The sequence below is a fragment of the Barbus barbus genome (assembly GCF_936440315.1).
Source record: "Barbus barbus genome assembly, chromosome: 37".
Lineage (NCBI taxonomy): Eukaryota > Metazoa > Chordata > Actinopteri > Cypriniformes > Cyprinidae > Barbus > Barbus barbus.
In genome coordinates, this window is record NC_136715.1 from 1,150,891 (window position 1) to 1,168,022 (window position 17,132).

Here is a 17,132-nt window from a genome sequence, read left to right on the forward strand (position 1 = left end):
TCGTTTCACCCTCCTCTTCCCCCGTTTCCAGTATCAGTGTCCTCTCAGAATTTGGCAAGAAACCCAGAAAACCTCTCAAATGAAACATAGAAGAGAGAAAACACACACACTTTTAATTTCCTTCAACTAGTGTGTTGTTTAATGTTTATTTCTTTTGTTAGTGGGTAGAAATTAAGTTCATAAACTAATATGTGACCCTGGAGCACAAAACCAGGCAAAAGGGTCAATTTTTCTAAAATGAGATTTATACATAATCTGAAAGTTGAATCTGAAAAGCTAATTAATCTTTCCATTGATGTATGGTTTGTTATGATTGGACAATATTTGTCTGAGATACAACTATTAGAAAATCTGGAATCTGAGGGAGCAAAAATAATCTAAATATTGAGAAAATATCCTTTAAAGTTGTTCAAATGAAGTTCTTAGCAATGTATATTACTAATCAAAAATTAAGTTTTTATATATTTACAGTAGGAAATGTACTAAATATCTTCATGGAACATGATCTTAATATCCTAATGATTTTTGTCATAAAAGAGAAATGTATAATTTTGATCCATACAATGTATTGTTGTCTATTGCTACAAATATACCTGTGTTACTCATGACTGCTTTTGTGCTGCAGGGACATAAATACAAATAATTCTTACTTGAAGTGACAGTTCACTGAAAAATTTAAATTTTGGCATCATTTACTCCCCTCATGTTTTTCCGTGTGTGTGTGTGTGTGTGTTTTGGTCCGCAGAGCGCATCAGTCAACACACAGGACCCCTGACCTTTAACCTGACACCCCATCAGCCATTGGCAGCAGGACGCCAGCCTAGTTACTACAGCACTAAAAGCTGCTCTGTCATGTGTGGTGGTGCAATCATCTGATCCCAGATCAGCCTGAGAGAGAGAGAGAGAGAGCTGAGAACACAAATGTAAAAGGAAACAGGCTTTTTCTGTCTTCATACTCACTGTTCGTCTCTCAGAAGAGGAGGACATTAACATGTGTGCAGAGAAACTGAACGCTGAAACCTGACAGAGCGACACCGGAGAGACAACCGGCTTCGAAAAAGATCACAGCTGTAGAGGTACAGCACCCCACACACACACACACACACACACACATTTCTAGATACTGAATGCCAAATTTACACAAAAGCTGTGCATGTGACGCTCAGAATACATCAGAATAACTGCAGTAATATCTCCAGATGAACTCTTACTGGACTGAAGCAGCTCAGCTTTACTTGATTCTCCATCAATCATTTTCTAGATAAATCAGTGCGTCTCAAATCTGATCATCAGGATCTTTAGAGGAGCGTTTGTTTCCAGAAGCTTTACTTTCACTGTTCCTCAGCGGAGGAATGATCTTCATCTGAGGAGCGTTTATTATCTCTCAATCAGCATTGCATTATATGTTTGGATCGTTTAGATATCATCTTACTGAGACATATTACTGGGAAATTAAACTGCAAAAATTACTCAGAAATCTTCATGACTCTGACATCAAAGCCATGAGGGATGCACTGATATTCAGTCTGATGAATATAGATAAGATGGTTATTATTTTCATGTTATAGCTATTTTGTAAAAAAACTAATAATAATAATTAATAACTAAAAAAGCAGACTAAGAACTAAAATCAATTATTTTAAATGCTACAAATAAATTTAGCCATCACAAAAAAATGGATTTTCATTTTAAGATTACATTTATTAAATTATTAATGTTTTTAAAGCTTAACTGAGCATTACATATGGCACAGGTAATCTAAATAGAGCAGATGAACATTAGATATCCAATATCAGATAATATATCTAATAAATAATAAATAATTTAAAAAAATTATATATATAAAAAAAAAGAAAAGTCTAATAAACTATTAAAAAATAAGAAATTACACATTTAGAGACGTTTATGCTTAAAGCAAGTGAAAACAAATGTTATCGGAACAAGACAAAATAATTTTCCTTAAGTCTCAAGTCTTTATATAGTCTTTATATTTTGGTCATTTCTTCTCATATAAATAACTTGATAATTTACTTGAAAACAATACAGAATTACTAATTCAGTTCTGAAGCGGCATTTAGATGTATTTCTCAATGCTGCTTAGAGACGGCGTTTACACAGCAATTATAACTGTATGCTGTAACACTAGAGGTCAGAACAGGCTTTTATGCAGCATTGCGTCTTGACACTGTATTTTGAGCAGCTTTAACTCGGCTGTGTGAAAAACCTTAAAAGAGGTCGTACCCTTGACTTTTGTTTTATATGAAGCTTATTCTTCAGCAGAAAATGTGACTGCGTCTTGAGATCTCTGACGCAGCCTGCAGTTCTGATGACGCATGAGAAATCTGCACATTACAATCCAAATACCCCCGACGGGGCAGTTATGATCATATCAGTGCTCTCCTCAATCAGATAAACCAAGAGCCAATCACAGAGTTTCTAATTAACAGGTCTCAGATCGTAATGATCTCATACGGTTGTGTTCTGGCTCTGGTTACATTGAGCTGTCATTTAGCTGGTTGTCTGTCAAGGGCGAACACGCGTGTTTATGTGTGTGTGTGTGTGTGATCCTGCACATGTGATCTGCCACATTGCCATGGTGACACTGCTGTCTCTCTCTCTCTCTCTGTTTCTCCTGTAATGGGCTCCGTTCCTCTGTCTCTAACTCCAGCAGCACTGACAGACAGACGGAGGAGCTGAGTCTGCTGTTGCCACTGGCAAATGCATTGAGTGGAAAATGCATATTTTTAAACTAAAAATCAATTTGAATATTTTTAGAATATTTTATTTAAAAATGTATTAACATGTATAAATTCTTATTTTTAGCTTATACAGCGGGTAAAATAAGTATTGACCACGTCACCATTTTTCTCAGTAAATATATTTCTAAAGGTGCTGTTGACATGAAATGTTCACCAGATGTTGGTAACAACCCAAGTAATCCATACATACAAAGAAAACAAAACAAATAAGTTCAGAAATGAAGTGATGTGTAATAAAATGGAATGACAGAGAAAAAGTATTGAACTACTGAAATTTCCTTACAGGGGGGGTACAATGCTGTTTCGTCCATTCAGAGTTGTTTACACTGTTACAGAGTTGGATTCTCATACTAAGCAAGGGCCATAGTTTCAAAATGATTTGGAAGTATGACTGAGTATTTCTGTGGCAAAAATCTTCCTTCCGGGTTCGTACAAGTTTCGGAAAGCTCTTGCTGACGTAAACGACGGTGGAACTCCGTATATGGGCATTTCTCCTGGAAGAGTTCGCCCGTGCACACATCGACCGCAGCGAGAGCGAGAGCTTCATTCCACTGCACTGCTGCACGGGACTCGCTCAGGAAGAATGTCTCTAAAGAAGTGTGTTTTTGGTTGTGAGGGAAAGATAACCTTGTTCAGCTTCCCAAAAGGAATTTAGTGCTGTCAAAACATTAATCGCATCCAAAATAAAAGTTTTTGTTTACATAATCTCTATTCTGTCACCGATGGAGTTTTGGTTCCTTGCCGCTGTCGCCTCTGGCTTGCTCAGTTGGGGACGCTTCATTTCCAGCGATATCGCCGACCTTATTGCAAAGACACTATTCAAACTTATTGACACTTTATTTTCCTTTTTTTTTTTTTTTTTTTTTGATATTGTGCAGTGCTTTGACACAATTTGCATTGTAAAAAGCGCTATATAAGTAACGGTGACTTGACTTGACTTGACATAATATATGTGTGTGCACTGTGTATATTTATTATGTATGTATAAAGACACACACATACAGCATATATTTTGAAAATATTTACATATATGTACATGTATATATTTATATCATATACAAATATATTTAATATATAAACGTAACATATTTTTCTTAAATATACATGCATGTGTGTGTATTTTTATAAACATAATAAATATACACAGTACACACGATATTGTGTAAACAAAAACTGTTATTTTGGATACGATTAATCTTTTGACAGCACTAATTTAATTAATGTGTTGTTATATTATTAAATAATATTTCTTTATTAACAATTAAATAAAACATTTTTTACCTCCCAGCCTCAGTGGCTTTTGAGTACTCTGAGAAACATACAAAAATAAATAGGAAATAATTGTTTTTGCTTAGAAAATGTATCAGAATTAGCTTTATTTGAGGAATTTGTTGTGGTTTTTAAGAAGCTCTTGATACATACATGCATATATATCTGACATGAGAACAGAAACTTTTAAATAAGACTTAATAATAATAATAATGTGTATGAATCTGGAACAGAAGATTTATGTACAGATATGTGCCTTATTTACTCTATATATACAGCTGTATAGAAAAATATGCATATATATTTACATAGTACTTGGGAGAGAGTCAATAATTAGAGATGGGGAATGGTCAATACAAGACGTCATCCATCCCTCCATCTCTCTTCTCTTCCCTTTTTTTTGTCTTTCATATGGCTTTGTTTAATAATATTTGAGCTGCTGAGCTGTAAAGGCTCTGATGGAAGGTCTCAGTGCTGATGTATTTCCTGCAGCTGTATTAATTAATCCCTCCGTCAGTAATGAAGGAGGTTTATAATGTTTAATGAGCACTTCCATAGACTTACACTGTCTGATCATCTGGCAGACGGTTGCTAAGGTTGTACTGCTCAGTAACGGCAGGGTTAGTGAATTCAAGGGGTCAGAGGTGAACATCTGCAGGTAAAACAGCCGTGACCTCTCTGATGACTTGTAGAGCTGCTGAGGTCAGTGCTGATGGATGCGACAGGAAGGGTAATGGTGACTTCGGAGGGATGAACAGTAATAAAAGAGAGAGAGAGGTAACCTGTGACGGTAACAAGCCACTCACCCCCCATCTGTCCTCCCTCTCTCTCTCTCTCTCTCTCTCTCTCTCTCTCTCTCTCTCTCTCTCTCTCTCTCTCTCTCTCTCTCTCTCTCTCTCTCCTGTGCCAAAACATAGACAGCTGCCTTCTAAGGCAACATCCAAAATGAAACGACTGCTTTGAAAATAGCAGGCAAATAATTTGACAATAATGCGACACTGTTACTGTATATTATGTTGTAACTGTGATGTTTAGATCCTCTGTTGCTCAGATGTCTTTGCATGTTATGAATTCACAGGTCAGAGTTCATCAATGCTGATACATTGCAGATGAAGACGAAGATTTTTGTCGCATGAGCTTGTGTTTCTTCAGGAATAGAAGTGAATGGAGTCTAGTGTGACTGATTGCTTTCATGTGAGCAAAAGCAGGCGTCTTGGAAGGCAACATGACTGTGCTTCACAATGCCTCACAATGCCACCTCTATAGGCAGCTCGCTAGGATTTGGAACAGAGCCAGAGCTATTTTGTCTGAAAAAGCGAGAGCAGCTCCAATAATGTCAGATGAGAAATGATTGACTTCACAAATACTATAGAACATAAGATCAAATAGTGTGTAAATCACTGATTTTTTTAAATCAACAATGGTGATTATGACGATCAAAACGTCTAACTAAAATGCTTGCTATATTGAGCTGATTTCTCTTAACTTGACACTGAGTCTGTCCACTGATTTATGTTTTTGGATTGTCTTCATTTTGTGGAAAATATTGGTAGGCAATTTAATTGATTCGTTAGATTCATTTCCAGCATACCAGTAAGTTAATTAAATCAAACGAATTAGGACTTGGGGGCTGCAAGGGAGTATTAGGGGGTCCGTGGAAAAGTTTTGAGGAAAACGGTGTAAAAAATGTACAAATCAATTAAATAAAAAAAGAGTTATTAAACAAAAAATAAATAAATATAAAAATATAGTAAAAATAAATAACTAATAAAAATAAAAGATGAATGTATAAATTGTTTAAAAAGTTGATATAAATAAACAAAAACATAAAAACATAAAATATGTAAATAAAATAATGTATAAATTATTAAAATAAGTTATATAATAATTAAATAAACATTTATAAGAAGTAAAAAAAGATTAAGTAAATAAATAATAAGAATTGAAGTCATAAATATGCAAAATAAATTAAATAAAGAAACAAAAATTAAATTAGAATAAGTGAATAAAAAAATACAAATTAAATAATAAAAGATTGAAAATTAAATTAAAGAATGCTAACAAACAAACAAAAAAGATTAAACTAAATAAGAAAAAAATTAATTCATGAATAATTAAAAAAGTTAATAAAAAAGCAAATGCATAAAAATCTGTTAAAATACATAAATAAATAGCCAACAGTAACTTCATAGAAGCTGAATATTTTTCCAATAATATTTTAGACATATTTATAATTTATATTTTTCACAGTATAATTGGATGTTCATACAAGAAACTATATAGATGCCTTTCATGCGATGATGATCATATTTGGGGGTCTCTGGCATCTAAAAGATCGAAAACCCCTGAATTAGACATGCCTTTGAGCTGGAAACTGATTAAACCACAAATGACACTTATATTGAACTACAAAAGCCAAAGAAGCCCAGTCCAGTCTCTCTCCAGCAGCTCTGCTCTCCGCACACTAATGAGAGCAAGCGGCTCCGTCTCTCTCTGCTCTCATTCCTTTGTGCTTGTTCTTTTTTTAACCTTTCCCTCTCTCTCTCTCTCTCTCTCTCTCTCTCTGTTTCCAGTCTCTCCTCCCTCTCTGGCTCTCAGAGCTGCTGTGTGTGTGTGTGTGTGGAAAACAGACGCCCATGTGAGCAGCAGCAGCGGCGCAGGAGGATCTCATCGGCTCCGTTCCAGCGTTCGGCCGCGGCTCCGGCGAAGGGGATGTGAGAAGATGTCCGTGGGAGGCTGCGCGTGTCCCGGTAAGCTCCAGGCTTTCGCTGCAGTGACATACGGACAGGTTCAGAGGTGCAGAAACATGGCTGCCCGTCTTCTGACGTCTGACTTTTGAAGACGCTGCTTTTCATTTTGCTCAAACAGCTGGTTTGTGTTGCTGACATTTAGGAGGTTTTCTCCGCCAGGGTGCATCGGCGGCTTCGTTTCGTGGCCTAAATCTCAGAGTTGGGGGGTTTGTTTTGTTAAATGGAAGAGCAGGGGCTGAAGTGAAGGGATAAATCAAAGGTTTGTGGAGTGGCATGATTAGAGGATAAAGGTCATGTCGCGTTTTAAACTCGACCCATGCCGTGTGACGCTCACACACACACACACACACGACATCAAACGCGCTTTCTGTCACATCTCAGACGAGGGCTTTCCTGCAGATGATTTGTGTGTTTGTGTATGTAGTTTAGTAGTGGATGAGAGCAGGTATTTGTGAGTGTTTGACACTAAATAGAGACGCTCTCGCTTCAGTACAGTACAGTACAGCCACGTCTATCATATAAATCAACAAGTGTTCGGATAGCATGCATTTAATACCAGGAACATTGATAGAAAATAGTTCAAATTTAATTGAATCTTCTCAGTATTTTCATGATTTTATTAGTTTAACAGCATGGTAATGTCAAAATACTTTCAAACTATTGTATATCTTATATATAACACAATGCATTTAATAACAAACAAAAAGTATTTTACCCAATATTTGCACGTTCTTATTAGTTTATTAACATGATAATGTTAAACTATATTGTCAAACTATTATATATGTTATATAATATAATTAAATGCATTTAGTGCCAAAAATACTGACAAAATATTTTGAATCAAATTAAAAAGAAAATATTTTACCCAATATTTACATGCTCTAATTAGTTAATCAAGATGATAATGTCGTGTTGTATAATATATATATATATATATATATATAATGTGTTATATAACATAATGCATTTAATACTAAAAACAATTGAAGTATTTCACCAATATGTGCTTGTTTATTAGCTTATCACCATGATTATATCAAACTACTAAATAATATTTTATAATATGTAATGCAATGCATTTAATGCTAAAAACATTCATAAATTGTTCACATCTAATAAAAAATGAAGTATTTCATCCAATATTTGCTTGTTTATTAGCTTATTAAAATAGCATCAATCTATTGTCAAACTAGTTATATATAAAATGCATTTAGTACCAAAATAATTTACGAAAATATAATTAAAAATTAAGTATTTTACCCAATATTTTAATTTGCTTATTAGCTTATCAGCATGATAATGTCAAATTATTGTCAAACTATTATGTATTTCATATATAACGTAACATAATGCATTTACTAAAGCTTCGTCTGATTTGACTCGAACACTTTCTCAGCTCCTCCAGTGTTGTGTGGCGTTGCTCTTTGTGAAAGATAAACATTTCCATCTTTCCAGGGAATGTGTGTGATCCAAACACAGATAACGTTGGCTCTCAGGGGCCAAAGGGCCCTCCAGAGTCTCCAGACCTCTTATGTCTCCTGTGTTTACAGCGTGACGGAGTCTCTTCAGCGAGGCCTGATCTGATTCTCTCTCACAGGACTATTTTACAGTATTTACAGTCTTTGAATACAAACACTGAACGCTGTTGAACACAGAAGAAATTATAAGTCAGTCTGAGGGGTTTAAAAGCAAATAAAGTCCACAATAATAAACGCATCTGCTAAATGTAGTGTAAATGTAGAAACACATCACATTACAGGAGTCATTACTGTTGATTTTGTGTTGAGACTCTTATAAAGTTCAGTAAAGCATTCCTTCCTCGTCTGAAACTTTACGAAGCATTAAATTCGTTCAAGCACGTGAATGGAGCGGCTGTAAATCCAGACGCATTCAGCATCTGTCAGTCAAACGGGAATCTGAAACCTGAGTGTATACGGATTTATTGATTTGCGTGAGGATTCAGATTGATTTGTGGCTTCATAACTTCATGGGCTGTTAAGTTTACGTTTTGTAATTCAGTGGAAGCTCAGATTCTGTCTGTGGGGACTGCGGTTGGACTTTTGTTTTGTGGGAAATACAGGTGAACCTGCGTGTTTGACTGGAGAAGTGAACACAATACTTCAGCTCTGATCTCTGATATCAGCAGGTTTGAGTTCAGTTTAAGGCTAGTGTATAGTAAACATCATCACCACTGCATAACACCCCTCGTGTCTATGAGATGTCCTCGTGTGAGAGCAGTGTGTGTGTGTGTGTGTGTGTGTGTGGTCCCAATCCACGTCTACATGTGTGTTTGTGTAAAAACACTCATCTCATGTTTTCTGATGTTATGTTTTGCACTTCATTACCTGCAATTATAAGCAACCAGATGAAATACCGTTCAACAAGCACATTTATGATTTTCTGCTCAAATCAGATTCTTTGATGTCTCATATCAGACATGGATGTTTGAGTAAAACATCATATTGTACATTATCATAACATCATTAGCATGAACATTTGACCTGTATTGTCACCGTTCAAAGCAACACTTAATACTCTAGACTTTGAATATCAAATTTGATATTCCAGTTTATTCCATTTATATACACCAAAACAATTTTATGATATAAAACATTATTTTTATATCATATAGTAAAAATAGAATAGAAAAATATTTTATTATTTAATATATTATTAATAGCAATATTATATATATATATATATATATATATATATATATATATATATATTATACATGATATAATAAAAAATAATACATATATAATAAATACTATAAAAATATATTTCTGCACCTTTCTGTGTAATACTATAACACTAAAGTGCAATTTATAAATTATTATAACACTATTACTATAAATTACTATAATAATTATAAATTACTATAATAATTTACTACTATAGTAGCAATTGAATAGTATAATAGAATTAACACTGCAAGACTATAATACAGTTTTGTAATATGTGCCACATTTACATTACGTTACATGAGGTATGTATGAAACATTATATGAGGTATCATTGTTACATTATGACGAATGTCAAATCACACAAAAATGGCATCTGATTTATTTCGACATAAGAAAATGCCTCAGATTTGAAGTGAAAATGTAAAATGTAATTGTGAATTTTCTTGTTCAAATGAGGCTTCGGAGTGAAGGCAGCCTCTGGATCACACACACATCACCTCGTTATTGCTCTTTCCTCCTCTCTGTCTGCAGGAGGAGAGGTTTGTGCTCTCATGCACAGAGTCACATGATCTGCTTGATTAGAGGAAAATCACTTAAAGCAGAGCGCTGCGAAAACGGCAACAGCCCAAAGCAGCGCAGACAGACAAAGAGGAGGAGGAGCGGCGAGGATGTGTGTGTTGAAGCGGGGAGGTCGTGTCTCTGTGTCTGAGTGTTTCTCTGGCAGGCTCATCTGTCATTGGTCAGGCTGTTTCTGCTCATCAGACCTGCTGTCTCCTGCACAACGCCACAGATCTGGAACAAAATGGCTTCCTGTGCAGCATCAGAGCGATGTGACGTTACCCATCAGCCACCAGACACACAGACTGACACCGTGTGCACTTCACTCTGCCTCGTGTGATCTGAACAGTGAGCCGACTCTGTCATGTTATTTGGCTCATCAAACCGTTTGGAGTCTCAGAAACTCTTTTACAGCTAATAGCAAACAGTTTGGCATAAAGGACACTTGTGTTCTTATAAATAAACCATCTGTTTGACATTTTATTAGTAGTGAAGACGCGAAAAGCGGAGGAACAGACAACCCGAATCAATTGAGTGATTCAAACTCGTGACCGCGAGTCGTAACAGCAGCACTAAACAGCAAAGATCAAAACAGCGGCGCGGATCACATAACAAGCTCTCAGAGTCGTTTATGGCAAATATCTTTCAGCACTATATCCTCTAGTATTTTTATTTAAAGCCAAACACACTTTATTCAAGCCCTTTCAGCTCCGTGCGCTGTCTCTCTCTATCTCCGGACGTGCACCGGCACAGATGACGCGGTTATTTTAACAACAACAGAAACACAGAGAGCAGACAAATTATAGACTACTAAAACACAGCAGAAAACTACAAAGCTGCAAATATAGTTATTTCTCTTACTATCTATTAATCTAATAACCTATGACTATTTACAAACCAGATGTGAGAAGACGTTTCTGATCTACATTTAGCATTATTAATCTGTAGTCTAAGAACATTTCAAAAGAATCATGTAATTATAATTGCTGTTAGATGGCCAGGATAGAACTTAAACTTGCTGGTTATCTTTCTTTTCTGCTCAAGATGAGGAAGTCTTGATTATTGTAGCTACATTGTTTTTTGTAGATAATGCTTTTAAGTAAAATATTAAAATCGTACAGATTTCAGGAGGAAAACCCTGAACATAAACAGTATTTTTTGTCACATGGCCTCGCATGTATCTAAATGTATAAATACAGTACATGCAAAAGTTTTTTTTTTTTTTTTTTATCCGGGCCTCTGCTTGGAGGTTGTGCCTCTTGGAATATTAATTGAATACCCCTGACTAATATCATAAAGAAATACTTTATTTGTATGGTTTTGTAATATCTGTGTCACATATTTCCTTATGTGTCGTGGTAGATCGGACTCTTATTGTAGAATTTGATTACAGAAAAACTGTTTTGAACATGGTAATGGATTAAAACATGGAAGTAACAGGCTGGATGTACATTAACCTTACATCTTAACACCGCTTTAAAAAAAAAAAAAAAAAAAAGCAGATCATATATTTTGTTGATAGTCTATAAAACAGATTCGTAAATTGGAAGATTTCAAGACATGATGATTCTGAATGGGATTTTTTTAGCGAGCCATTAAATGACTTGAGACTCGACTCGGACTCGTGACCAAAAACTTCAACTCAAAAGTTAAAGACTTGTGAACTCTGGTGTGCATTACCTGTGTCTGCGCGTCTCTCTATAAACAATGAAGCTGGGATTACTTCATTAATCTTTTATTAATAAAAGTCGCAGGGCAGCGCTGACAACAAGTTTCTGTGTGCCCAGCGTGATTTGCGATCTCCGACCCCTCTCTGTCTCTGTGTGTGTGTGTGTGTGAGTGAGTGTGTGTTTTTGTGACAAATGAGGACATAAATGTGTATAATGACACAGGTATTACAAGGTGAAGGTGACTTTTCAGGACATTGCCCCATGTCCCCACTTTTCAAAACACTTATAAATCATACAGAGTGAGTTTTTTGGGGGGAAAGTAGAAATGCACAGTCTCCTGTGAGGGCTAAGTTTAGGAGTAGGGCAATAGCACACACAGTTTGTTCAGTATAAAAACCATTACGCCTATGGGATGTCCACACTTTTTGTGTGTGTGTGGTTGTGTGCTTGTTTTTTGTGGTGTGTTTTTGTTTGTCTTTTTTGAGCAACAGTAGGCAGTATTGTAGTATTTGGTTCGTGTCAGACTCTCACCACTAGGTGTCGTATGTTGTACTCGGTCAGTAAGCAGACTCGATCTGACAGCTCTTCACCGAGCCGTTTACTGCGTCTGAACAGATCAGGGTGTCTGCTGTGATCACTGAGTGTGTCTCCTGAGACTCTGCTGTCTGTCTGTAGTGCCTCCAGCTCGCTGCATCCTGATCCAAACGCTGTGATCAGCACTTTACAGCAGCATTGATTTACAGCTTAACGCCACAGATATACAGCAGCCCCGCGGGAGACCTGTCAATCATCACAGAGCCACGCCCACCTCTTTGTGTCAGAGGGGGAGGAGGGGCTTGGCTGCTCAGAGCTGTCAATCCAGGGTCACTTCTGTTCATTATATCTGTGAATCAGAGTGTGTGCAGAGGTGCATTATGGGTCACACTGCTTAAAGGGAATGGGTGCAAATGTCGCTAAGTTTGCAAATGAATAATCATTAAGGTGCGAACACTTTTATTGTTTATTTTCAAGGGCAAAATCCAGTCACTTCAATAGGAATTTATAAATTCATGGATTTATCTATATACAGTTTTTTTTAATTGTGTACAATTTTTTTTTAATTTTCTAGAAATAGTTTTTATGGAAGCCTGTTTTCGCCACAGAAGAAAAGGTAATTACAAAATGTGTATTTTTTTTTCTGTGGCAGAAATGGGCTTCATAGATTTTATGTGATGTGTGTGTATTTGCAATATAAATACCTATATACCTATATTTGCAAAAATGTATAAATTTAATTCAATTTAATTAATTTAAATAAATTCAAATGCATAATTTCAAAGGTTTTTAAGTTATAAATGAAATATAAAATATTGTCTTTTTTTTTTTTTTAGAAATTGCCATTTTTTAAACTGTGCAAAATATAAAAGGATTTTTAAAAATATTTATCCAGTGATTACAAACATGTGTAAAATTATTAAATTATTTCATTTTTGAGTGCAATTTATAAAAATATTTTTAAAAAATCTTTATCTAGTGGTCATTTTATTTAGCGTCAGTAAAAATAAAATAAAACTGAGATGACTTGAAAAAAAAAAGGATTTGCAATATGTTTTTTTTAATTTTCAAATATCACGTTTTTTATTATGTTATGTTTTTATTGTGTTTTATTGTGTTAGTTAGCTGTATTTTTTAACCAAATAAAAAACAACAACAACTGCAGTTTGGTTGAGATTAATTGGAATGCACAATGAAAAACATGCTTTTTGAAAATAGTTAAAAATGGAGTTATCTGTTTTTGCAAATTAACTTTTCATATATATATATTCATATATAAATGTTATATTCACATTTTCTGAATTAAAAATCTTATTAAACAATGCTGTTTGGAAAAATAATTATATTAAAATATTATTATTCACATTTTTCTGAATGATTCCACCTATATTTGCATGATCACACATGTGTGGAGAAGTCCAAGACAAATCTTGCAGATTCATTGGTTGTAAAGTGTGGGGAGCCCATTGACTCTGAGTATTAGTATGAGTGAGAGTATTGTGCTGTTATAATGCTAGTCTGTCAGCTGTGGGGCAGTTATCAGGGGCAGCGGGGGCTTTGCATTAGCGGCTGTTATCAAGCCTGTGACAGATGTATACTCTTGACTTCCTGTTGACTGGGGAACACAGAGGGGTTAGATAGACCTCAGCCTTCCCCCATCGCTGTAACTACACCCTTCAGCCGAAAGCCTGGCCTCCAGAGATACTCGAGCTCCACACACGTGTGTTTACTGTAGAGAGCATCAGCAGCATGACGAACCAACTCGACACATTCGGTGAGAATGGAGCTTTCTGCCGGATTATTCGCTGTTTTGGGCTTTGATTACTTGATTTTATGAAGGGTTTGACTTAATATCTATTTCATTTTAAAGTACTTTATTGGCATGATCGTGTTAAACTATAATATAATATTAGCAGAGTGTTGTACACAAAACAAGTCATGACAAGAAAAAGAAAATGCAATATAGCAATAAATATAAAATGGTGTTAAAGTATTGTACTAAGTAATTCGTAAAAATAAGATAAAAACAAAATAAATTCATTAAATAATGATCAATTTATAATTACATTTAATTAAATAAATCTAAGAAAAAAATATATCTATATATTAAAAAATTAAACATAATATAAACATCTATAATTAAATAATAAATAAAAAATGAATACAAGTAAAAAATAATAATTTATTTAATTATATAATAATAAATTACATATAACATTTTAAATAATTAAAAAATATGTATAAATATAAATTAATTAAATTCAAATGAATGAATGATGCAATAAATGATGCATATATACTATTATATATATGTATTTGAATGATAATAAATTAAACATTATAAAATTAAAAATAATAAAATTAATTGCTTATGTAATTCAATAATAATACATTTAAGATCAATAAAAGTTTAGGTAATGAATTATATATAATAATAATAAAGCATTCATTACATAAAAAATAAATAATAAACTACTTCAGAATGTCAAAATTTGATTGAATGATAATAAATAAAAATAAATACAATTAATTAATTTAATTAATATATATATTAGACATTTATCAAGACATTATGATGAACAAAACCCATAATATATGTTTGTGGATGGTCTTTGATTCTCAGTAGATGGGTAACTGTCTTCCCTGTAACGTCTGCATCACTGATATGATATTGAGTCAAAGCTGCTTTTCAGAGTGAATTGAAATCATAAAGACTCTGCACTGGTCTTTAGAAACAAAGAATGAACCCTAAAACCATATTTACCCAGTGTATTGTGTTGCAGAGCTGCTTTGTGCTTCTCCCAGCATGCTTTAGTAAAGTTAAACAAAGTCTGCTAACACGGGCCTGCAGTGCATCTCTAAATGGGTTTAGCAGCTCAGAGATGTGATCCCAGAGCGGTTCTGAAGGATCTGAGCGCGTGCTCAGCGCAGCGTGTGTCGGGTTGAGCTGTGCTTCTGACAGCTAAAGCTGAGTTTGACCCCCGCACACGTCAGGAGATTAACCTTTGTGTAGCGCTTCAGTGCCACAAGCCTTCCTGGAATGACACTGAGAGCGTTTCCATAGTGACCGCAGGAACAGATTCAGATCATACAGACATGTTGATGCATTGTTCGTGACCTCAGGACTTGAAGTTTTTATTGGCTGTATGTCTGTTGTATTCTGTATAATTCATGCACAGCATTTCTGGCCTGTGTTTTGGTGCATATAATATGAAGATGCTCTTTGAAGACAAGTTTTGACCAGAAAAAGAAATGGTGTTAATAAAAATGAGGTAAAAAAATAATTAATTAATTAATTTAATAATTATAAATATGTAATTGTATTTAATTAAATAATAATAGATTCAAAACAAATAAATTTAATTAAATATATACAATTAATAATACATTAAAAACAACCAAAAAGAATGAACATTAAAAAAAGTAAAAGTTAAATTTTGCTTTGCTTGTATTAGGGCTGGACGATTTTTCCGATTTTATTGATTGATTCGAATTTAATGTTTTGCCACAATTTTATTTGTTAGAAATCAAGGAATCGCGATTTTTGATTAGAAATATTACCAAACGTTATAATTAGACACTTTGAAAATATTCCAATGATAACAGTAAAGAATTAGTGATTAGAATGAGTGGTTAACCGCTCATATCGCTAGCCGCCGTTCACACAGAATGCGCTTGTGTGTTGATAAAGATGACCGTGGACTGTGGAAGAGGAAAAACATGCAAGAAGATGGGAGCGAACTTCTTTTAACTTGAGCGACGTGTTTTTATAATGCTGTTTCATGAGACGCGAGCTCAACAGTCAAACAGTCCATGTTTACATAGAAAAAACAATGGAAAAGCAGCGCAAGCGAAAAAAAACCCTGTAACTACTACTGTATGTCTGATATTTGATGTTTGCATCATTGTGACAGGCTGAAAGCTGCTGTTGTTTTTACAGAACATTTATAGTTAATAATAATCTACTGCTGTTATACCTTCAGTCCTTTTGAATTTGAATTACCTTGACTTTTGAGATTTTTTTAAAAACGTTTTCCTGGTATTATTTCTGAACACATAATATGTATAAGACAAGTTTGTACAATATATAGTTGTAGGTCATGCATCTTGTGATTTGTTTAACATTTACATCATGTTGACAGCTTCATGTGTGCTGCACTCGGAATAGAATTTTCTTTAACTACAGGATTAATAAAGAAAAAGTTAATGTTCAAGTTGGCTAGTTAGAAATCGTAAAAAATCGAGAATCGGTGAAATGTTCTGAAACAAATTGAGATTTAAATTTTTTTGCCAAATCGCCCAGCCCTAATTGGTATAATGTCTGCTAGGATGTTAAAAAATATTCAGTGTTAAGTAAATATTTTTAAATTGTTGTTTTGTAATTTCTTTCTTTGAAAAGCAAGACAAAATACATAGCGGAAAAAACACGGAAAATCATGTTCAGTATTCGGCCTTCGGTCAAGAATTTTCATTTTGGTGCATCCCTATATAGAATTAATAATAAATAAAAATAGTAAGTTATATAATTATAATTTAAAATATATATATGTAATAAAGTAATAATACATTAAAAATAATAAAATTTAAAAAACATATTAAAAATAAATATACATTTATCAAGACATTATGAAGAAAAAAAATATTTATATTAATATATGTGACCCTGGACCACAAAACCAGTCTTAAGTCGCTGGGGTATATTTATAGCCAGGGCGAGTGAAAATCGGCGTTGGCGAGTACATGTAACCGTGTCAGTCGCCAGTTGGCGGGTACAAGTTTTACGAAATATAACAATGCAATCTAATGAAAACAACAGCCAGTTTTTAAAGAGATTCACTGTTTCTGATGCAAGTGAATAAAACAATCTTTTCCAAAGACAAGATCATCGTGATTAGCTGTTCA

At 34.3% G+C, this 17,132-nt stretch overlaps 1 protein-coding gene across 3 annotated transcripts in view; it reads left to right on the top strand.

The window, feature by feature from the left end:
* ldb1b (LIM-domain binding 1b) overlaps window positions 1-17,132 on the top strand; it is a 39,973-nt gene that overhangs the window by 2,544 nt on the left and 20,297 nt on the right. Inside the window, exons 4-5 of one of the 3 annotated variants that reach the window (XM_079396836.1) lie at window positions 746-1,076; window positions 6,602-6,778. In XM_079396836.1, the coding sequence (XP_079252962.1) occupies window positions 6,751-6,778 (28 nt within the window). In that variant the 5' untranslated portion in view covers window positions 746-1,076; window positions 6,602-6,750. Of the gene's footprint in view, window positions 1-745; window positions 1,077-6,601; window positions 6,779-13,871; window positions 14,005-17,132 lie in introns of those variants that run through there. The other 2 variants (XM_079396839.1, XM_079396837.1) reach the window with 2 other exon arrangements.